This window comes from Pinus tabuliformis, chromosome 1_2, assembly GCF_031772625.1.
Source record: "Pinus tabuliformis cultivar Carrire ecotype Pingquan chromosome 1_2, CPIR1, whole genome shotgun sequence".
In the NCBI taxonomy this organism is placed as follows: domain Eukaryota; kingdom Viridiplantae; phylum Streptophyta; class Pinopsida; order Pinales; family Pinaceae; genus Pinus; species Pinus tabuliformis.
Genome location: NC_142298.1, coordinates 686,591,560 through 686,615,451, shown reverse-complemented (window position 1 = coordinate 686,615,451; position 23,892 = coordinate 686,591,560). Strand labels below are relative to the sequence as shown.

General features: G+C 34.8%; 1 protein-coding gene across 1 annotated transcript; it reads right to left on the bottom strand.

Moving 5' to 3' along the window:
- Positions 1–16,792: 16,792 nt before the first annotated feature.
- On the bottom strand, positions 16,793–18,576 carry LOC149207596 (uncharacterized). The gene has a single exon (XM_089395806.1). The coding sequence runs from the start codon at positions 18,321–18,323 to the stop codon at positions 17,229–17,231; it is 1,095 nt and encodes a 364-aa protein (XP_089251932.1). The 5' UTR covers positions 18,324–18,576; the 3' UTR covers positions 16,793–17,228.
- Between the last annotated feature and the right edge of the window lie 5,316 nt (positions 18,577–23,892).

Sequence of the window (23,892 nt, the reverse complement as noted above, 5' to 3'; positions counted from 1 at the left end):
TTTAGACCCCTGGTATGGAGATATCATCATTTATCTTCAACGCCAAACATTTCAGCTAGAATTGAGTTGAATTGATTATCGTCGTATCTGGTACCAATCCCAACAATACGATATTGTTGGTGATACACTTTATCGTCGTGGTACCGATTCCATCTTTAGATGATGTTTAACTCACAAAGAAGTCAAAAATGAATTGAATCACTGCCATTCTCAAGCTTACGGCAACCATATGTTAGGGTTTGCCACTGCTCAAAAGATCCTGTGCGCAGGGTTTTTATGTCCTTCTATGTTCAAAGGTTGTATAACTACGGCCTAGAAAAGCCACAATTGTCAAATCTACGGTCGAAAAATTCATCGACACCCAACCCCTCTTCAACCAATCATTGTTTTTGGTCCTTTCACTAAATTTGGCATCGATTTCCTTACAATCAACCCTCACTCGACTGGGGGGCACAGCCCACATTATCCTTGCCATAGATTATTTTACGAAATGGGTCGAGGTGATGCATGCATATAAGGATGATGGCGAAACAACATCCATTTTCATATTCAATCATGTGATTTCTAGGTTTGGAGTTACACAAGCCATTGTCGCAAACCATGGTAGCCATTTTTGAAACTTTATGATGAATGATATTACTGCAAAGCTAGGCCTGCATCATGACAATTCTACTCCATATTACCTGCAGGCGAATGGTCAAGTAGAAATCATTAACAAGGTTTTAACCACCATGATTAAACAAATTATTGGGGTTCATAGACAAGATTGGAATCTAATGCTTTTTCCAGCCTTATGGGCATACCGTACCATAGCAAAAACTATGACTCGTTTTACTCCTTTCCATCTTGTTTACAGTTTGGAAGCAATTTTCCCTGTTGAATGTGAAATACGGTTTTTGAAACTGGCAATTGAATTATTACCAGCCACTTTTGTTGAGGAAGAACATTCCTTGTACTTAACACAACTCGATGAGACTCGTTGTGATGGCATTATCTAACGAGGCCCAAAAGAAACGAGTTAAGGCATAGTATGATCAAAATGTAAAACCCATTCATATTCAAAAGGGATTTATTCTTGGTCTATGATCAAGAGCATGATAAGTTAGGCGCTCGTAAATTCGAGCCCATGTGGCATGGCCCTTATATTGTAAAACGTGCATTGACAAAAGGGGCCTATGAGGTAGTTGATTATGAAAAAATTCCTTTGGGAAAGCCCAGAAATGGTATTTACCTAAAGAAATATTATGCTTAGATTTCTTAGTGAAGAATTTGTATATTGTTGTACCATATTTTATGTGTGGCAATTTTTAGCAACTTTTTACGATTTTCCTGCTACTTCTCCTGCTTATCTTGTGTTACACTTGATTTGCAGATGTCGACGCTCCCTCAAACTTACATTGGCTTTGTTGATGGCACTAGTTGTAGTACTCAGAATTTATCTTCCGCAACCTGGGTCATTTATTCGCCCACATATGAGTTAGTTTCTATTCATGGGATATGCCTTGGTCGAACAACGAATAACATTGCAGAATATAGTGTAGTGATTGAGCTATTATCTGACACCATTTCATTTATACAGTAAATATATATATATATATCATAATATATTAAATTAATTATATATATATATATATCATAATACAATCAACATTCATATATATAGGTATAAGAAGAAATATACTAAGCACTCATATTCAAAACAATGTAGTTTTAAATCACATTACTTTTGCAATTACATCAAAACATAATACATATTAAATCAAAATTAAAAACTAATACTCTTGCAATTATATCAAAACATTTTACATATTAAATCAATATATATATATATCATAATATATTAAAACAAAACATAATATATATTAAATCAACATATATTAAACCAAAACATAATATATATTAATCATATATATATATATATATATATATATATATATATATATATATATCATAATATAATAAAGCGATATATACCTATATTAACATATTAAATCACAATACACTCGCAACTATATCAAAACATAATACATATTAAATCAAAAAAAAAATTAAAAATTAAAAATTAAATCACAATACACTTATAATTATATCAAAACATTATACATATTAAATCATATATATACATATCATAATATATTAAAACAAAACAGAATATATATTAAATCAATATATATTAAACCAAAACACAATATATTAATCAATATATCATAATATAATAAATCAATACATACCAATCTTAATATATTAAACCAATCAATATACATATATAGGTATGAAAAGAAATAAACTAATCGCTCATATATATCACAATACACTAATAATTAAAACCAATCATAATAAATTAAATCAAAACATAATAAATATAAATAAACATTTATATGCGAATAAACTAATAGGTCATATCATAGCCATAAACATGATTAGGTCAAAACAAATTTAAACACAATCAAATAAATAAAAGGATAAATGAAATTATAATAAAATCTTTAAAATAAAAATAAATTCCATCTTAAAACTAATTAACAAACCGCTCCTCATATCTGAACTGGTCGGTCCCTCACTCTCCCTTATCTTCACCTATTTATTCACCTTCACCCATCTCTGACTTCTTCGATAATTCTCATCCTGATGATGAACCACAGAGGCTGGTTCGAAACGTCGATGCACTAAAACAACAGATGCGATGGATCCGGAAGATACAACCACACCATTTCATTTGGCATTCGTCAATTAATTGTTAGGTTAGATTCACAACTCGTAGTATTATATTTGAATGGTGTCTATTTAGTTAGAAGTGTTTCAATGTTAAGAATGTTTTTGTGGGTTCGTCTCTTGGAAAGAGAGTTTGATTATATTAAATATCAACACATTCCGATAAGTTCAAACACATTAATTGATGCATTGGCTAATTATGTGTTAAATTTGAATTTGTAAAACATTTGTAAGAAATCAAAAGAAATATTCATCCATATATTGTACAAGATAGACTGAAATAGAAGTAGTAGCTTTCATTAGTTAAATGTCTGTAAAAAGTGTGGTTTTTACAAAAATGTCATCCAAAAACATGAGGCCCCGTGGCCTTTATTATCCGAACATGTCGATACATCATCAAAAAGAAAAAACCTAGCCCTAAGACTAGCGTCTACTCATGATGATCATAGTAGTAAACAATAGCCCGAGCTACTCATCGTAGCAAGTGACTAATACATCCCGGTACCCCCACAGTGTGCCTCTGATAGCGGAGAGGCAAGTCATCAATCCCGACATCCGGGATGTCCAGGGTTAGCATCTCAGGGTTGTTCTCTAACTCATTCAATGCCTCTGTTGTGCCCAGGTTCTACACTGTAGGAGCTACTAGATGCTCACCCCGTCTATCATATATGCGTAACCCTATCGGTCTCACCGAGGCCACATCTGCATGATCATTTCAAACAATTAGTTTTGGATTCAAAAAAAATCAAAATTTCAAAAACAACTAAAGTGTGAAGTTCTTACCTAGATCACCCCACTGGATCCCAATTGGCAGTGGCATATCTAGATCACATGTTTAACCCATGACTGCATATGGAAAATATTCAATCATACTGATTTTATTTTCCAGCCACCCGAAGAAATCAGAAGTATACCATATCATTGGTCCTTTGCCGCCGAGTACGTGGCGTGCCATCAGTGTGACCCATTTCAGCATGCGAGGGTCACAAGGTCCTCCTCTCTTTACATCTACATGTGGAGCAAGAAGATGGATCAGTTCTAGACCAAATGAGATGACAAAGGCACCATACCCGAAGTTCTTGAGTTTGCATGTTTTGACTCTAATTAGTTGCCCTTTTAGATTGGAAACTACAGCCTCGCACCAGTTGAATATTGTAGGTTGCAAACACTCTATGGTGGTTTGCATATGAGCCTTTGTAAGCAAGTGAAGAGCTGCACTTCCGCATAGTCATGCAACAGTGAACCCAATAGCTTTCAAAGGAAGCCTCACTATGGTTTTAATGTCAATTCTCCCATCTTTGAGAGCAGCTCTTGGAGTGCAATGTTGTATCAGATAGGTGGCATTTGTTTCGCCACCTCACCTATGTCCATATAGAGAAATTTCCACCCTGCAGCGTGGGAGCCCAGATAAGAAGTAAATGTCATCAGCATCAATGATGAGCCTATGGTCTCCAATTATGAAGCATTCTTCTTGTACATTCCACTTTCTCACCATCCCAGAATAGTGAAAAACTTGTACAAGCCACAGTTTGTCAATGCATGTATGGTCTCTGGATGGTTTAGAGCAACTATGTCTTTTTCTTCATGTTCACACTCTCTCCACTCCATTTTTGTGGCTCAAAACCCTACAAACAAACATGGAGGATCATTAGAAAATATTATGGTGAAATTTTGCAAGTAATTTGGGTGTTTTCTATTAAAAATTATATGCCATCGGCGTTGTACGTAGCTGATTGAACAAAACAGTATGTATGTGCGCAATCATAGCCTTAGGAGCTACGCACATCCCGATTTTCAGTGTGAAAAACTCAGTCGATGTGCGCAAGCCCAATAAGGGTGAACTGCGCACATCGAGGGCAATTTTCTATTTGAAAACCCTCCCCAAAAAAATCACAAATACATGGTGAAGTGCAAAATAAAACCATGAAAACGAAGATCTCAAAGAGATGATTTACCTCGAGAAGATGACTCGCAATCTCGTCCAACAATTTGTCTGATCTTCCTCTGAAGTTCTTGGTGAAAAATGAGCTCTATCACTCTCAAAGGGTAAAAAAAACAAATGGTAAAAAGTTTTTACTTTTTTGGGTTTTTATAAGTTTTTAGGCCTATTAAAATATTATTTTTTGCCTATTAGCCTTTAAAATCCAAATTTATAATGTTTTTTACTATATTTTTTAGCAGTGATGATGATTTTTGAGTTTAAGTGTGCATATCACAGGTTATTTATGAAAACAAATAATTTTGGCATTGAGTATATTTTTATCACTTTTTTCGAACTCGTTAAAACTTACGAAAAAGAGAAATAAGGAGTTCTCTTTACACCCTTTTCAGACTCCCTAAACATGAAAAGATCGTTGAGTACTTGATTTTTCGAACTCATAAAATTAAATGAACAATCGTTTATTTAGTATAAGTTTACACCTTTTACGAACTAAATTAGACTATTTACGAAAAAGGTATACTTTGACTAATCATGGTCAACAAAGTTCTCTCTTGCATTACTTTACCATTTTTCGGGCTTGAAGGACTCAATTTATGGAAAAATGACATTGTGGAGTTTACTTAGGTTTTTCTCTTGACTCCCTAAAACTAAAAAACATTGAGCTTTACTTTCTCTGGGCTCGTTAAAATTTACGTTGAAAAAGTTGAACGAGTTTTTTTTTGTCTTTTCAAACTCATTAAACATGAAAACAACATCGAGTTACCCCTTCACTGAACTCATAAAATCTAAATGGTGTAGGACTCTTTAAGCATGACGAGACCAAACCACTCCTTCTTAGGGTTTGTTAAAAATACTTCAAAGTGCTCATCTGAAGGATAAGCTTATAGGACAAGCATATGTTATCATCCTCAAGCTTGTAAAAAATAAAGAGGTACTTGCCAGTAATGGTGGGGGAAAAGTGGAAAAGAATCTTTGTTTTGGTTTTACAAAAGGCAGTTTGTCACTCTTAAACATGACACTCCATCACTTTTTTTGTCCGTGTTGGGAAATCCATTTGTCTCCTAATTGACAAACCTCATTGAAATTTTTCAGTTGGTTTGGGTATTATTTTTTAGTCAAATTTTGCCAAGACATATTGTCGTGTCTCTGATATGTTCAAGAGAAGTCCAACCTCATTGAAATTACTTTTTCATTCATAGCCTTCAGTTTTGTCGACCATCCCTGAGTTAGTCCTGGATTACTCCAAATTGTTGTTCTTCAAAACTTGACATGAGTTTCGTGTCGTAGGCCCTCCTGCAATGGGTCACTTCCTATTGACTTCAACTCACTATCTAGGAAGTTGATCTAGAAACCTTCAGTACCTCGGAGCCTGCATGCCTTAATCACAGGTTTCTTGCCTTCGACAACAGGTTCTCATCATTGACCTTCGATCAAAAGATTATATGAGTGTTTGACATCAACACATCAATTCACACTTCATAGATTGTACTAGAAGTACCTTGAGCGCCATTGTCATTATTGGTGGTTTCTCTCGTAACGGTTCACATCATTGACCGATAATTGAGTGGTTTCTATCATGTTTGACTATGAGACATTCACTCGGATGGCTAGATTTGTACTACAGATCAAGAGACAAAGATCAAGACCCTAGGTCTAGTTTCATCCATCTAGGCTACTTGGAGTTGTTAAATATTCATGATTGTAAACATAGAACCATTGATGGCTACGTCCATACTATGTCTTTTGTTGACATGGATCTTCATATGTTTTTTTGTATTGGTTCTTTGAGACATTTAACTTAGTGATGATTATATATTGCATTGTAACATTTGATTGATTGTTTTAGGTCTCTGATCACAAAAAAAGAACCGAGGGTTGGAAAGAACCACCTTTCGAATATGGCCAGGGGTAGTGAAACCATACCCATTTAATAACTCCAAAATTTCTTCTGAATTCCGGCTGGATTTTGCACTAAGCAACTCAATGCGATGTCTAAAGGTTTTTGTAATTTCTTCCTCTGATACACTGCATTTGTTGATGATAAAATCTGTGACAAGACCCCTGTGTGGTGGAGTTGTTGATGAGGGTGCGGTTTGGGAGCATAAATTGAGGAATTTGTGTGGGGTGTTGAGGTGAATGGCAGTGGCAGTGGCAGTGGGAGAATTAATTAGCGATGGGAAGACAGGTTATTGTTTAACAGGGGTTTCCATACCTTTAACTGAACAGACATCATAGTCTATGCTATTGATATAAGCATAGTCTAAGGAGGCAAGGAGGTGGAGGAGTTGCGCGATGGAAATTCTGGTAAAATTTAGCCAGGATTTTTGTAAATCCAAGTTATAGTTGTTAGACTTCAAAATTTTATGTGTTTTGGACATTTTTTATAGTGCTGAATCTATTTCCACCATCAAAAACACAATTTAAATAGTGCGTCTACAAAAAAAATGAATTTTTTTTTACCTGAATTCCAGCCACTCTTTACCCGTCCCAACAATTCCTCCGCCTGGACAAGCCCATTGATATAACAAAAATGTCTCGCATATATGAGTCAACTTACCAGGGACAGACACCGCGAGGAATCGATTTGTGAACACGGCTGCATGGCAACAATATTGGGTGCCAGGATTCTTGAGTAGGATTTCATGAGGGTGTTCCAGTACGATTCAGGTCATTTATTTAAACAATTATTTAATGCTTACTTAAGGGATTTGAACCATCATACACTACAAGCAGGCTCGGGTAAGGTAAGGTAAGGTATTACGAGGCTTTACGAAGGTGAGGTATGATTAATAATACTTTAATTTGTCATATTGAGTTAAATGATTTGATTATTGGTGAGTGATGATTATGAACTTCCAAACATATTATTATTTTAGTTTTGTAAATTTAGAGTAACTTTACAATTTATTTATTATATTTTTTTATTTTTAGTTGAGGAGAAATGAAATTTGGGTCAATTTTAACTTTTCTCACTATAATTTAGAGGTGTATTTGAACATGACACATTCTACTCACATTTTTTTAGATTTTTACAAGTTTGTGAAGTGAGCTCCCTAGGTTTGAGTTGTGGCTGACTTCTTACTTAAGAATTGGTTGAAGTTGTGGCTGACTTCTTATTTAAGGATTTTTTTTCAGTTAGAGTTGCATCTAGAATTATATTTAACTAGAAGTTAACTTTTATTAGTGTAAAGTATAGAGTGAATTTTTAACCCTAAGAGGGAATGAGATGACCTTGGGAGCGAGTATATTATAGGATTTAACTTAGTGATGAGCTAAGTTTGATTTCCCTTTACACCTATTTTAAGGAAATAGATTACTTTTATTAGGAGCTTTGGACCTATCCGTGAGGAATATTGGGATTTGTGTTACCTAGTTATGCACATTGTCATTGTGTCATGTTTTACATTGGGTTGGAAGCGAAGAATTGTTGGTTATGAATTTCAGTGACAATTTAGAACAATTTGTGTCATTGTTGAGTAGGATTAACCTTTTGAGAAGGTCTTGTTTTACATTGGGTTGCAAGTGAAGAACTGTTGGTTTTGAATTTCGGTGACAATTTAAGACAGTTTGTGTCATTGTTGAGTAGATGAAGCTAGGAAGCAACATAGCCTATGGGTGTGACACACCCAACTTCCTTGGTTACCTTAAGGAGATGAGGTTTTAAAATTTTGCTTCTTCCACTCTACTCGAACCCTGTTTCTAAAGCTACCAACACCTTTTGCTTGTCAAGAGCTTTTTGACAATATACATGTTTATCGCATTCTTAGTTCGAAAAACCAAGTTAGAGTCCCTTGAAAATTTTGTATTTATTACCATGTCAATGTGACCATATTTCTAATGCATGGTATATGACATTGCACCCCAAGTCCACGTGTCATATTGAGAGTGTTGTAGGAACAACACCAAGGCCACTTGACCTTACCATGTTATACACTATTTTTTATTAAATAACTTTATTTTTGTCGATGTTTCGAGTCTAGAGCAAGACTCATCATCAGGACTTTGATATTATTTTTAATAATTCAATTAACCCTAAAAACCTAGCCTAAAAGTCCTGATGATGAGTCTTGCTCTAGACTCGAAACGTCGACAAAAAGAAAATGATGAATACTGTGGATTATCCGAATACAATCTCTCAAAAACCTCTCCACAGAAACCTGCAATCCAAAATAACTTTATGTTTATTTGTACAAATGAGAGTTTAATTAATAATAATAATAATTTAATTTTAAGGTTATGGCCAAGTTAAACAATAAATTAGTGTATGAGACCCCCTTGTTTGTGGGAAAAATATCCGCTCCCATGTAGCAATTTGCAATGTTCCACAGGTCCCTCTCATTTTTTATTCCCACACTCCAAAGATAAGAGGATGCATGGGAAAGGTTTCCCCATGTCCTTCTTTTGGGGAATTTTAGGGAAACATAGGGCGAGCGTTTCTGCGATGTGGAGGACATGTTTCTCTAAAAGGAGTGCTTTTGGACGTCTGCCTCAAAAAGAGGGGGACATTTAGGCATCCCCCTTAATTTTGCCTAAAAACAATAATCTATTAGTGGGGAAGCCTAACATTTAATGAAAATGTTAAATTCTTAAAGTAAAGAGATGAAAATGCCTTACTTTTCTTCTGTTTACTGAAATTTTTGGCATTATCATTATTGTTGCAAGTTGTTTGAGAGTGGTTCCCGCATTGTTGGATTTCATATGGAAAATGTAAAAATTTAGATCCCACTCAAAATCCAACAAACTTAAAAATTTGCAGCATTCTATCATGTATGTTGATCTCGAACTAACATTTAATCAAGAGCACCAAGCCCTCTATTCCTCAATGTTGGTAGCATTGATTGTCGAACTCCTATGTCATGACCTCGATAGCTTGAATTCAAGCGGGAGGAAATCCCTTTGCATCGTCTCCTATAACATAAGCATAGGTTCATATTTATATAAGCCACCATGTCTTAGCACCTACATACAAATGATATATACACATACCCTTGCCTGTATATACGCATACACCTTCCATTTCATATTAGCATTACATAATACATGGCCTTAAAGCATGTGCAACACGTACCTTACATGGTAAACATTATATACATAACAATCCTATATATATATATATATATATATGGATGAAATATACCTTGCACATCGAGGTCGACTAAGGCCACCACAATGTTTGTTAATTGATAAGTGAGGACTAAGGAGTTATCTAATGAGATCACAATTTTGCTTGGACATCGAATTTATTGTTGAAATCCAGTGATTTTTTTAAAGAAATCCAACATTGGAAACGCTTAAATCATTTTTTGATTGTGGAAATGGATTCAACACCATCAAGAACCCCTAGGGCACCCAAAATCATGAAGCTTAACTGTTGTAACCCAAATTTTCAAAAATTCCCGCTAGATTTTGTAAAAATCATGTCGGAGTTTCTAATGTTTTCCAAGCAAAATTGTAGTCTACTTAGACTACGCGGAGGATTAAGGCCACCTAGGTAATTTTCTAGACAAAGGAGTCCATTGCAAAGATGAAAGGTCCAATATAAGGCTTATAATCATTACAACATCATTAACTATCTTATCAAGTAACTTTTAAAATCTGTAATTTTGGAACAAATTCCTATGCCACATGAGGATAACTTTTAAAGAATAAAAGGGTTGTCTTCTTTGTTGATTGGTGGGTTTTGAGAAAAATTTATCCCTCGCAATAATGTAGGAAATTTTAAATCTTAAAATAGGAAATTTTAAGTGTTTAAAATCTCGTTGTGAAGAAACTAGAACTTGAGCCTATATTTTGAGGAACATAGTCCTTATAGAACTTCTTATCAACTAAAATAAAATTAATCACGTGTATTTTTCCAAAATGATAACACCACAAAAGAACGCAATGGCTGCAAGTGTGATTCATCACAACTCCTCAAATTAGGAAAATCTTCCTAGTCATCCTCACAACTCCACAAATGAGGAAAACCTTCCTAATCATCCTCACAACTACACTACAAACAAGACCCTCTAGGTCTCCTAATTTCAAAGCATGAATGGATTACATTTGATTAAGTAACATGACTATGTCAACAAGGATGTTAAGAGTATGCATTAATTAAAAAGGCTTTGAAAGTCCAATTCAATTCTTCAAACATTTTTTTTTACTAATCCATGAATTCATTGATGAACATTTTAATAAATTTCATCAAATGTTCTGTAAACACTTTTCGTTCTTAGTATTTATATAAATTTAGGTTTTTACTCTTATAATTATATTTATGAATCCAATAGGGCAACCTACCCTTGAGCAGCATGTCCATGACTTTTATTTAATCATTGATGCAAGCCCAACCCTCATATTTGAGACGCACTATGAGTTTTCCACTATAAACCAACCTTGAAGACCACTTAAGAAACTCAAGATACAAATTGAAGAAAACCTACCCAACAACCTTAGGGATGATCTCCCTCTCCAACAATAGCACCAAAAATGTCACTGCCCAAATTATCTTTGGTAACATTTTTGGTGCTATTGTTGGAGAGGGAGATCATCCCTAAGGTTGTTGGGTAGGTTTTCTTCAATTTGTATCTTGAGTTTCTTAAGTGGTCTTCAAGGCTGGTTTATAGTGGAAAACTCACAGTAAGTCTCAAATATGAGGGTTGGGCTTGCATCAATGATTAAATAAAAGTCATGGACATGATGCTCAAGGGTAGGTTGCCCTATTGGACTTATAGATATAAATATAAGAGTAAAAACCTCAATTTATGATAAATACTAAGAACGAAAAGTGTTCACAGAACATTTGATGAAATTTATTAAAATGTTCACCAATGAACTCATGGATTAGTAAAAAAAAAATGTTTGAAGAATTGAATTGGACTTTCAAATCCTTCTTAATTAATGCATACTCTTAACATCCTTGTTGACATAGTCATGTTACTTAAATTATCTTTGGTTTTTGGTGCTATTAGTAATTTAGTTTTCTTGGTTTTGCTTCCAAAGATAATGTATCAAACCATTCCACGACATCCTATACTACATTCATGTATTTTTTCGATCATTCAGTTTAACATGCAAATTAACCTTTTATTTGAAGAACTATTAAGTCCAAATCACCAATAACATTCAAAATATTAATTCCAAAATCCTTAGCCAAATTCAAAACAAGTAAAAGTGTTCCATATTGAATATTCTATTACATTGTTAGTTATTTCAAATTCCAAACAAAAAAACATAACATGAAAATTTATCTTTAGGGGAAGTAAATGCAATATTTGCACCCATACCTACTTGGGATTTGGCCACATCGAAGTCCATCTTTCAAATGTTGTTGTTGTCTTTATGAGGAACTACTGTTGCAAGCACGATGGATGATTCGAAACCATCTTCATAGCAAGTCAGTTTATTTTCAAGAGATCCTAGATCTTCTACATGATATTTTCTCTCTGCTTCTCGATGCAAGATGAAAATAGTGCCCTAGAAAGTGGGCACAGTGGCATCAGATAGATCTATCCAAATGCTTCCTCCAAGATCAATGGCCCACTTTTGATATAAGAGCATTTCCCATGCATCCAAAGCATCAATGATCACTATGTCCATTACCAAACAAATGTCAGGGTGCATTTCTCAAATTTTCTTACCCCCATAGCACCATGGTTTGGACTTTCATAAGGGTGCTAATATAGGCATTAACACTAATCACATTTCTTCCATGATTTGATTGTATAACAAATTGAATTGATTGATTTACTTGCTTTCTTCGTTCTCATTGCATAAAGTTTCCTTCCATGTCATAAGGTAGAATCCTCTTATTGTTTTACCCTGACCAAGAAAACACCCGCTATCTTGTGTAATCCCTAGTTTTTGTCCTTGGAATCTCAATCAGTTCGATTTATAACCTTAGTAGTCATGTTTTCAACCAATACAAAAAATAGGTGTAGCACGGCCATTGGCAACTCGGAGATTTTTGCTCTTATTTTTTGTAGAGTATGTTGTAATGGCATTTGGCTTGTTTGTTGCTTTTTTCTTTGGAATCTTGGTCAGTTTGGTCTTCTATTTTCGGCTAATATAAGAAATAGGCCTAGTGAGGCCGATAGCGGTTAGGAGATTGCCACCCCCGTTTTTGGTTTAGTATGTTGTAAGGGCATTTGGCATGTTCAAAAATATTATGGTGGCAAGAAAGACAAAGTGAACTTCAGTGACCAGTCTACTATCATAACAGAAAGACTTTACGCCTTGCAAGCAGTTTTTGTGTATTGTGCAACAACTTTACATCTTGCAAGTAGTTTTTGTATATTGTGCAACGACTTTACGCCTTGCAACCAGTGTTTGTGTATTGTGCAACTTTTCTCCTGTAATATAAAAACAAAACTCTTTCATTTTGGAGAGTTGGGAATAATGGTCAATGTATGTATAAAGCAAATGGAAGTTGATAATAACATCATTCTTCAAGTTATGTCAATAATCCTTCAATAAAAGTCATCCACGGCCCATACAAACTATGTTTGAAAGCATGGTTAATGTTATTTTATTGAACTATTTTTGAACGTCATCAAAAAAAGGAAAATCTGCACTATATACTACAACAATAACATGGGGTGTCCATGCATACATCCATTCATCCAAGCAAACTTGGGCACAAAGGACACACAAATAACCTATTAGGTCATTTACAATATTTGGCGTGGGTTTGAACCATAGAAGTGAAGACTTCAAATTTGTTTATACATCCACAAAATAGATTTAATACATTATTTGCCCTGGATTTGAATCATACAAATGAATATTTCAAATTTGTATGTGTCTATATAATATTGATTTAAAAAAGGTGTTCGAAGATGATAAGAAATTGCCAAAAAAAATACTATATTGTGTCCAAGAATGATAAGGAATTATAAAAAGTACTAACATGGATAGAACTTGCTTCTAAATAAAATAAATACATCAAACAAATGAACCAAACATTGTAAAGAGTATGTTAACAAGGATGTGAAGAGTATGCATTATTTAAAAAGGCTTTGAAAGTCCAATTCAATTATTCAAACAATTTTTTTGCTAATCCATGAGTTCATTGGTGAACATTTTAATAAATATCTTCAAATGTTCTGTGAACACTTTTGTTCTTAGTATTTATCATAAATTGAGGTTTTTACTCTTATAATTATATTTATAAATCCAATAGCGCAACCTACCCTTGAGGAGCATGTCCATGACTTCTTTTTAATCACCGATGCAAGCCGAACCATCATATTTGAGACCTACTGTGTGTTTTCCACTATAAACCAGCCTTGAAGACCACTTAAGAAACTCAAGATACAAATTGAAGAAAACTTACCCAACAACCTTAGGGATGACCTCCCTCTCTAACAACAACACCAAAAATGCCACTGCCCAAATTATCTGACATTGAAGTTTTGAAGATGATTTCTAATTCTCTATTTCCATCAAATCTTCACAAAGCTAGAGTGTTGAGGCAAAGACAGCGAGTGCATCGACTTTTTAATTTAATTTTCTTGGTTTTGCTTCCAAAGGTAATGTATTAAACCATTCCATGACATCCCATACTACATTCATGTATTTTTTCAATCTTTCATTTTCACATGCAAATTGACCCTTTGTTTGAAGAACTATTAAGTCAAAATCACCAATAACATTCAAAATCTTAATTCCAAAATCCTTGGCAAAATTCAAACCAAGTACAAGTGTTCCATATTGAATATTCTATTACATGGTTAGTTACTTCAAATTCCAAACAAAAAAACATAACATGAAAATTTATCTTTATTTATATTTGCACCCATACCTATTGGGATTTGGCCACATCGAAGTCCATCTTTCAAATGTTGTTGTTGTCTTTATGAGGAACTACTAGCACAATTGATGATTCGAAACCATCTTCATAGCAAACTAGTTTATTTTCAAGAGATCCCGGATCTTCTACATGATATTTTCTCATCGGTTCTCGGTGCAAAATGAAAATAGTACCCTAGAAAGCGGTCACAAAGGCATAGATAAATCTTTCCAACTGCTTCCTCCAAGATCAATTGTCCACTTTTGAGATACAAGCATTTCAGATGCATCCAAAGCATCAATGACCACTATGTCCATTACCAAACAAATGTCAAGGTGCATTTCTCAAATCTACTTACCTCCATAGCACCATGGTTTGGACTTTCATAAGTGTGCTAATTTAAGCATTAACACCAATAACATTTCTTCCATGATTTGATTGTATAACTCATTGAATTGATTGATTTACTTGCTTTATTCGTTCTCATTGCATAAAGTTTCCTTCCTAGTCATAAGGCATAATCCTCTTATTGTTTTACCTTGACCAAGAAAACACCCTCCATCTTGTGTAATCACTAGTTTTTGTCCTTCGAATTTCAAATCAGTTCGATTTATAACCTTAGTAGTCATGTTTTCAACCAATATAAAAAATAGGTCTAGCACGACCAATTGCAACTAGGAGATTTTTGGTCTTATTTTTCGTAGAGTATGTTGTATTGGCATTTGGCTTGTTTGTTGCTTTTTGCTTTGGAATCTTGGTCAGTTTGGTCTTCTATTTTCAGCCAATATAAGAAATAGGTCTAGTGAGGCCAGTAGCAATTAGGAGATTGCCACCCCTGTTTTTGGTTTAGTATGTTGTAAGGGCATTTGGCATGTTCAAAAATATTATGATGGCAAGAAAAAGACAAAGTGAACTTTAGTGGCCAGTTTACTATCATAACAGAAAGACTTTACGCCTTGCTAGTAGTTTTTGTGTATTTTGCAACAACTTTACACCTTGGAAGCAGTTTTTTGTGTATTGTGCAACAACTTTACGCGTTGCAAACAGTTTTTGTGTATTGTGCACTTTTTCTCTTGCAATATAAAAACAAAACTCTTTCATTTTGGAGAACCATGAATAATGGTCAGTGCATGTATAAAACAAATGGAAGTTGATAATAACATCATCCTTCAAGTTATGTCAATAATCCTTTAATAAAAGCCACCCACGGCCCATACAAACTATGTTTGACAACATAGTTAATGTTATTTTATTGAACTACTTTTGAACGTCATCAAAAGATGGAAAATCTACACTATATATTAGTGTTGCGAACATCCCAATTTTATCTCGAAATCACAATTTTTTGGCCTAGCCGATGTTTACCAATTTTGTTATGGTATTTTAATATGGCCGAGGTTTGCCAATTTTTACCGATATTTTCCCGATTTTTTAGTTTTCCAGACCCTTGCCGATTTTATCCCATTGTCGATGTTCGCAACATTGCTATATACTACAACAATAAGATGAGGTGTCCACGCATTCATCCATTCATCCCAAGAAACTTGGGCACAAAGAATACACAAATAACCGATGTCATTTACAATATTTGGCCTGGTTTTGAACCATAGAAATGAAGACTTCAAATTTGTTTATACATCCACAATATAGATTTAATACACTATTTGCCTGGGTTTGAATCATACAAATGAATATTTCAAATTTGTATACTTCAAATTTGTTTATACATCCACAATATAGATTTAATACACTATTTGCCTGGGTTTGAATCATACAAATGAATATTTCAAATTTGTATATGCATCTATATAATATCGATTGCAAAAAGGTGTCCCACTATGATAGGAAATTGCCCAAAAAAAGTACTATATTGTGTCCCACAAAAAATTACTATATTGTGTCCAAGGATGATAGGGAATTATAAAAAGTACTAACATGGATCAGAGAACCTGCTTTCTAAATAAAATACAGACACAGAGAGATAAGCATATTAACCATTACATCAAACAAATGAACCAGACATTGCAGATCACATGCGAGCTACCTGCTTAACATCATGAATCGAATCCTGGATATTTTAACAGTTCTGAACTGGCAATATTTCCACATCGATATGAGTGAATAACCAGGTTATTGTTTTACAAAAATAAGGGGTGTTAGATGAAAAGGCTCATACTCACTCAAAGGCAGTTCAAACTGTTATCTAAAATAGCAAGTTATAAATGCAAGTGTTAGCAACAAACAACAGAGGGAACTGTATTAACAACAAATCAACATCTATTATTATGTGCCTTTGTCATGTCTAAGTCTAATTACCCAATTAAAGGAAATGTAGGACGGGAAGGAAAGTAAGTTGTAGCTTCCACTAAAAAGAATGCAGCCATAGTATTGAACCCCTCCCATTTTTAAATCTGCTTCTTAAAAAGCTTCACTGGGAGCTGTATGACATTGACATAAAAGAATGCAGCCATAGGAAAGTAAGATGTAGATTCCACTAAAAAGAATGCAGCCATAGTATTGAACCCCTCCCATTTTTAAATCTCCTTCTTAAAAAGCTTCACTGGCAGCTGTATGACATTGACATAAAAGAAAAAATCCCTTTATACGCTTCTTGTGCCGAAGGATGAGATAGAGCTCTTATAAAATAAGATTCATGAATATCCCTTCAATATAAAACTCCTTTAACAGGGCTTTATAGCCAAGGAACAGAATTCTTAAAACAGAAGGCGTAAAGGAAAATTCATATTGAAGCTGTCGAGGAACTTCGACAAACAGTGCACCTTTTTGTTGGCTCAGACACATTCACTGAGCGTCTCCTTGTTGAAGATCAACTTCCCCATTATGGTAAATATCTAACAGAACTGAAGAGTGGGCATTCTCATTTATATATTTCTCCAAGAAGCATTTTTCTGTCAAGAAAAATATACGACAAGGCAACTCTGTATTCAACAATTGCATGGACTTCAATGCCTCCATTACTCGTAACCGAGGAATCAACCTCTTCACCAAACTGTAGCCGATCAGAGCTGGATTCTTAACAATATTATCCAATGGAATACCCATAGATTTGACCAGAAAGTCCCCCTGATTCCTCACCTTTTCCTCTGACAACGCAAAAAGAAACGGACACCGTTTGAATATTTCTGAAGCTTGTTTTTGTGAGAAACCTACACTGCTCAAGCACTGCAATTTTCTTTCTGCGTTTTCTCTACTTACTCCCAAAATAGAACGCATAGCAGCTACAAACATCTTGGATCCCTTGTTCAGCCCCAAATCTTCGGCCAGTTTAAATGATTCTATGACCCTTTCAGGTGGATATGTGAGCAAAAGGGGCTGTCGGGCCAATAATTTTGATAATGTTTCACCCTCAACACCCAATTTTTGTATCAGTAAAATCGAAGATTTAATCCTTTCTTCACGGCTAGTAAAAATTCTTGAATTAGTACATAGGAGTTTACATATATCCTCTTCTTTCATGTAAGTCCTAAGGAGGGTGAGTTTGGACTGTATGTTTTTTTTGCCATGGCTAAAAAAGAACCGAGGGTTGGAAAGAACCACTTTTCGAATCTGGGCAGGGGTAGTGACACCATACCCATTTAATAGCTCCAAAATTTCTTCTGAAGTCCGGGTGGATTTTGTGCTAAGCAACTCAGTGCAATGTCTAAAGGATTTTGTAATTTCTTTCTCAGATAAACCGCATTTGTTGATGAGAAAATCTGTGACAAGACCCCTGTGTGGTGGAGTTGTAGATGAGAGTGCGGTTCGGGAGCAGAAATTGAGGAATGTTATGTGGGCTGTTGAGGTGAATGGCAGTGGCAGTGGGAAAATTAATTGGCGATGGGATGACAGGTTGTTGGTTAACAGGGGTTTCCATACCTTCAACTGAACAGAAAGCATAGTCTATGCTATTGATATAACAAAATGTATCGCAGATGAGTAGTTAACTTACCAGAGGGACGCCGCGAGGAATCGATCTGTGAACACCTATAGCTCAAAGCTGGGGAACGGCAGCAACGCAACAATACTGGGTACCAGGATTCCTGATTAGGATTTGACGAGGATGTTCCAGTGCGATTCAGGTCATTTATATAAACAATTATTTAATGCTTGCTTAAGGGATTTGAACCATTACACTACAAGGAGGCTCGGGTAAGGGAAGTCATTACGAGGGTTTAGGAACGTGAGGTATGGTTAATAATTCTTTACTTTGTAATAAAGTATATAATAATGTATAAAGTAGGATATTAAGATATATGATTTGATTATTGGTCACGATTATGAACTCCCCAAAATATTATTTTAGTTGTGTAAATTTAAAGTAATTTTACATTTTATTTATTATTTATTATTTATTATAATTTTTTTAGTCGAGGAGAATTGAAATTTGGATCAATTTTATAGGTGATCAATTTTATAGGTGCATTGTATTGAACGTGGCCTTGGGTAAGTAATCAAGAATTTGGATATGAGACCTTACTTACATTTACTTTAGATTTTCCAATTTTCACAAGCAAGTGAGCTGAGGGGTTGAGGTTGTGGCTCATTTCTTACTTAAGAATTTCTTTAGTGAGAATTGTATCTAGAATTATATTTAAACAAAAGTTAATTAGTGTATTTTTTTTATTAGCATATAATACTTTGTGACTTTTTAATTGTAAGAGCTAATGAGATGACCTAGGGAGCGAGTATATCATAGGATTTGACTTGGTGATGAGATAAGTTTGATTTCCCTCTATACCTATTTTAAGGAAATGTATAACTTTTATTTGGAGCTTGGACTTATCCGTGAGGAATATTGGGATTTGTGCTACTTAATTATGCACATTGTCATCATGTCATGTTTTACCTTGGGATTAACTTTTGGAGAAGCTCTTGTTTCTTTTTTACAGCATTGGAAGGGAAGAATTGTTGGTTATGAATTCTGGTGACATTTTGGGACAATTTGTGTCATCGCAATGGTGTCATGTTTTATGTTTTACCTTGGGATTAACTTTTTGAGAAGCTCTTGTTTCTCTTTTAGAGCGTTGGAAGGGAAGAATTGTTGGTTATGAAATATTCGCTCCCATGTAGCAATTTGCAATGTTTCACGGCTCCCTCTCACTATGTTTCCCACACTCCAAATATGAGAGGATGCATGAGGAAACGTTTCCCCATTTCCTTCTTTTGGGGAATCTTAGGGAAACATAGGGCGAGCGTTTCTGCAACGTGGAGGACGTGTTTCCCCAAAAAGAGTGCTTGTGCACGTCTTCCTCAAAAAGAGGGAGGACATTTGGGCATCCCCCTTAATTTTGTCTAAAAACAATAATTTATGAGTGGGGAAGCCTAACATTCAACCTTAAGGCCCTAGTAATGCTATGTCATTAATGACATTGTTAAATTCTTAAAGTAAAGAGATGAAAATGCCCTACTTTTCTTCCATCTACTTAGATTTTTGGCATTATCAATATTGTTTTAGGATGTTTGAGAGTGGTTCCCGCTTCGTTGGATTTCATATGGAAAACGTAAAAATTTAGATCCCACTCAAAATCCAACAAACCTAACAATTTTAAGTGTTCTATCATGTATGTTGATCTAGAACTAACATTTAATCAAGAGCACCAAGCCCTCTATACCTCAATGTTGGTAGCATTGATTGTTGAACTCCTATGTGACCTTGATAGCTTGATCTCAAGCGGGAGGAAATCACTTGGCATCGTCTCTTATAACATAAGCATAGGTTCATATTTATATAAGCCACCATGCCTTAGCACCTACATGCACATGATATATACACACACCCTTCCCTGTATATACACATAAACCTTCCATTTCATATTAGCATTACATAATACATGGCCTTAAGGCACGTACAACATCGTACCTTACATGGCAAACATTATATACATAAAGGTCCATATATATATATATATAGATGCAATATACCTTGCACATCGAGATCAACTAAGGCCACCATAATGTTTGTTAATCGATAAGTGAGGATTAAAGAGTTGTCTAATGAGGTCACAATTTTGCTTGGATATCAAATTTATTGCCGAAATCTAGTGAATTTTTTTAAGAAATCCAACTATGGAAATGTTTAAATCATATTTTTGATGGAGGAAATGGATCTAGCACCATCAAGAACCCCCTGGGGAACCCAAAATCTGAAGCTTAACTGTTGTAACTGAAATTTTCAAAAATTTCCGCTAGATTTTCTAAAAATCATGTTGGAGTTTCTATTGTTTTCCGAACAAAATTGTAGTCTGCTTAGGCTAGGCGGAGGATTAAGGCCACCTAGGTAATTTTCTAGACAAAGGAGTCTGTTGCAAAGATGAAAGGTCCAATATAAGGCTTATAATCATTACAACATCATTAACTGCCTTATCAAGTAATTTTTAAAATCTGTAATTTTGGAACAAATTCCCATGTCATATGAGGATAACTTTCAAAAAATTCAAGTGTCATCTTCTTTGTTGATTGGTGGGTTTTCAGTGGAATTTATCCCTCGTCATAATGTAGGAAATTTTAAATCTTAATATAAGAAATTTTAAGACTTTAAAATCCCATTGCAATTGAAATGAAGAAACTAGAACTCAACCCTATATTTTGAGTAACATAGTCTTTATAGAACTTATCAACTAAAATAAAATTAATCACATGTATTTTTTCAAAATGACAACAACACAAAAGAATGCAATGACTGCAAGTCTGCTTCATCACAACTCCACAAATTAGGGAAATCTTCCTAATCATCCTCACAACTCGACAAATTAGGAAAATCTTCCTAATCGTCCTCACAACACCACTACAAAGAAGACCCTCTAGGTCTCCTTATTTCAAAGGAGGAAAGGATTCCAATTAATTACGTAATATGACTATGTCAACAAGGATGTTAAGAGTATGCATTAATTAAAAAGGCTTTGAAAGTCCAATTCAATTCTTCAAACTATTTTTTTAATTAATCCATTAGTTCATTGGTGAACATTTTAATAAATTTCTTCAAATGTTCTGTGAACACTTTTCGTTCCTAGTATTTATCATAAATTGAGACTTTTACTCTTATAATTAATTATATTTATAAATCCAATAGGACAACCTACCCTTGAGCAGCATGTCCATGACTTCTTTTTAATCACTAATGCAAACCCAACCCTCATATTTGAGAGCTACAATGAGTTTTCCACTATAAACCAGCCTTGAAGACCATTTAAGAAACTCAAGATACAAATTGAATAAAACTTACCCAACAACCTTAGGGGTGATCTCCCTCTCCAACAACAACACCAAAAATGTTACTGCCCAAATTATCTGACATTGAAGTTTTAGAGATGATTTATAATTCTCTTGTTCCATCAAATCTTCACAAAGCTAGAGTGTTAGGTAAAGACGGCCAGTACATCAACTTTTTAATTTAATTTTCTTGGTTTTGCTTCCAAAAATAATGTAGCAAACCATTCCAGGGCATTTCATACTACATTCATGTATTTTTTCAATCTTTCATTTGAACATGCAAATTGACCCTTTGTTTGAAGAACTATTAAGTCAAAATCACCAAAAACATTCAAATTGTATTTCCAAAATCCTTGGCCAAATTAAAACCAAGTAAAGTGTTCCATATCGAATATTATATTACATTGTTAGTTACTTCAAATTCCAAACAAAAAAACATAACATGAAAATTTATCTTTAAGGAAGTACATACAATATTTGCACCCAAATTTGGCCACATCGAAGTCCATCTTTCAAATGTTGTTGTCGTCTTTATGAGGAACTACTTCTGTTGCAAGTACGATGGATAATTTGAAACCATCTTCATAGCAAGCCAGTTTATTTTCAAGAGATTATGGATATTCTACATGATATTTTCTCACTGGTTCCCGGTGCAAGATGAAAATAGTGCCCTGCAAAGTGGGCATAGTGGGCATGAGATAGATCTATCCAAATGCTTCCTCCAAGATCAATGGCCCACTTCTGAAATAAGAGCAATTCCCATGCATCCAAAGCATCAATGAGCACTATGTCCATCACCAAACAATGTTTCCTCCAAGATCAATGGCCCACTTTTGAAATAAGAGCAATGCCCATGCATCCAAAGCATCAATGAGCACTATGTCCATTACCAAACAAATGTCAGGGTGCATTTCTCAAATCCGCTTACGTCCATAGCACCATCGTTTGGACTTTCATAAGGGTGCTAATTTAGGCATTCACACTAATCACATTTCTTCCGTGATTTGGTTATATAACTCATTAAATTGATTGATTTACTTGCTTGGATTTACTTTCTTCGTTCCCATTGCATAAGGTTTCCTTCCTAGTCGTAAGGCATAATCCTCTTAATGTTTTAGCCTGACCAAGAAAACACCCGCCATCCTGTGTAATCCCTCGTTTTTGTCCTTGGAATCTCAATTTGTTTTCAACCAATATAAAAAATAGGTCTAGCACAGCCAGTGGCAACTAGGAGGTTTTTGCTCTTATTTTTAGCAGAGTATGTTGTAATGGCATTTAGATTGTTTGTTGCTTTTTTCTTTGGAATCTTGGTCAGTTTGGTCTTCTATTTTTGGCTAATATAAGAAATAGGTTTAGTGAGGCTGATAGCAGTTAGGAGATTGCCACCCCTATTTTTGGTTTAGTATTTTGTAAGGGCATTTGGCATGTTCAAAAATATTATGGTGGCAAGAAAGACAAAGTGAACTTCAGTGACCAGTCTACTATCATAACAGAAAGACTTCACGCCTTGCAAGCAGTTTTTGTGTATTGTGCAACTTTTCTCTTGTAATATAAAAACAAAACTCTTTCATTTTGGAGAGCTGTGAATAATGGTCAGTGCATGTATAAAGCAAATGGAAGTTGATAATAACATCATCCTTCAAGTTATGTCAATAATCCTTTAATAAAAGCCACCCAAGGCCTATACAAACTATGTTTGACAGCATAGTTAATGTTATTTTATTGAACTATTTTTTAAATGTCATTAAAAGATGGAAAATCTACACTATATACTACAACAATAATGTGGGGTGTCCACGCATACATCCATTCATCCAAGGAAAGCAGCAATTGAGGAATGTTGTGTGGGGTGTTGAGGTGAATGGCAGTGGCAGTGGGAGAATTAATTGGCGATGGGAAGGCAGGTTGTTGGTTAACAGGGGTTTCCATACCTTCAACTGAACAGACAGCATAGTCTATGCCATTGATATAACAAAAATGTCCCGCATATATGAGTAGTTAACTTACCAGGGACAGACACCGCGAGGAATCGATTTGTGAACACCTATAGCTCGAAGCTGAGGAACGGCTGCAAGGCAACAATATTGGGTGCCAGGATTCCTGATTAGGGTTTCACGAGGGTGTTCCAGTACGATTCAGGTCATTGATTTAAACAAATATTTAATGCTTGCTTAAGGGATTTGAACCATACACGCAGGCTCGGGTAGGGTAAGGTATGACGAGGGTTTACGAATGTGAATGTGAATGTGAATGTGAG

Bases quoted from the DNA above. Each gene is read 5' to 3' on its own strand.
- LOC149207596 (XM_089395806.1), bottom strand. From the start codon at position 18,323: ATGCTTTCTGTTCAGTTGAAGGTATGGAAACCCCTGTTAACCAACAAC.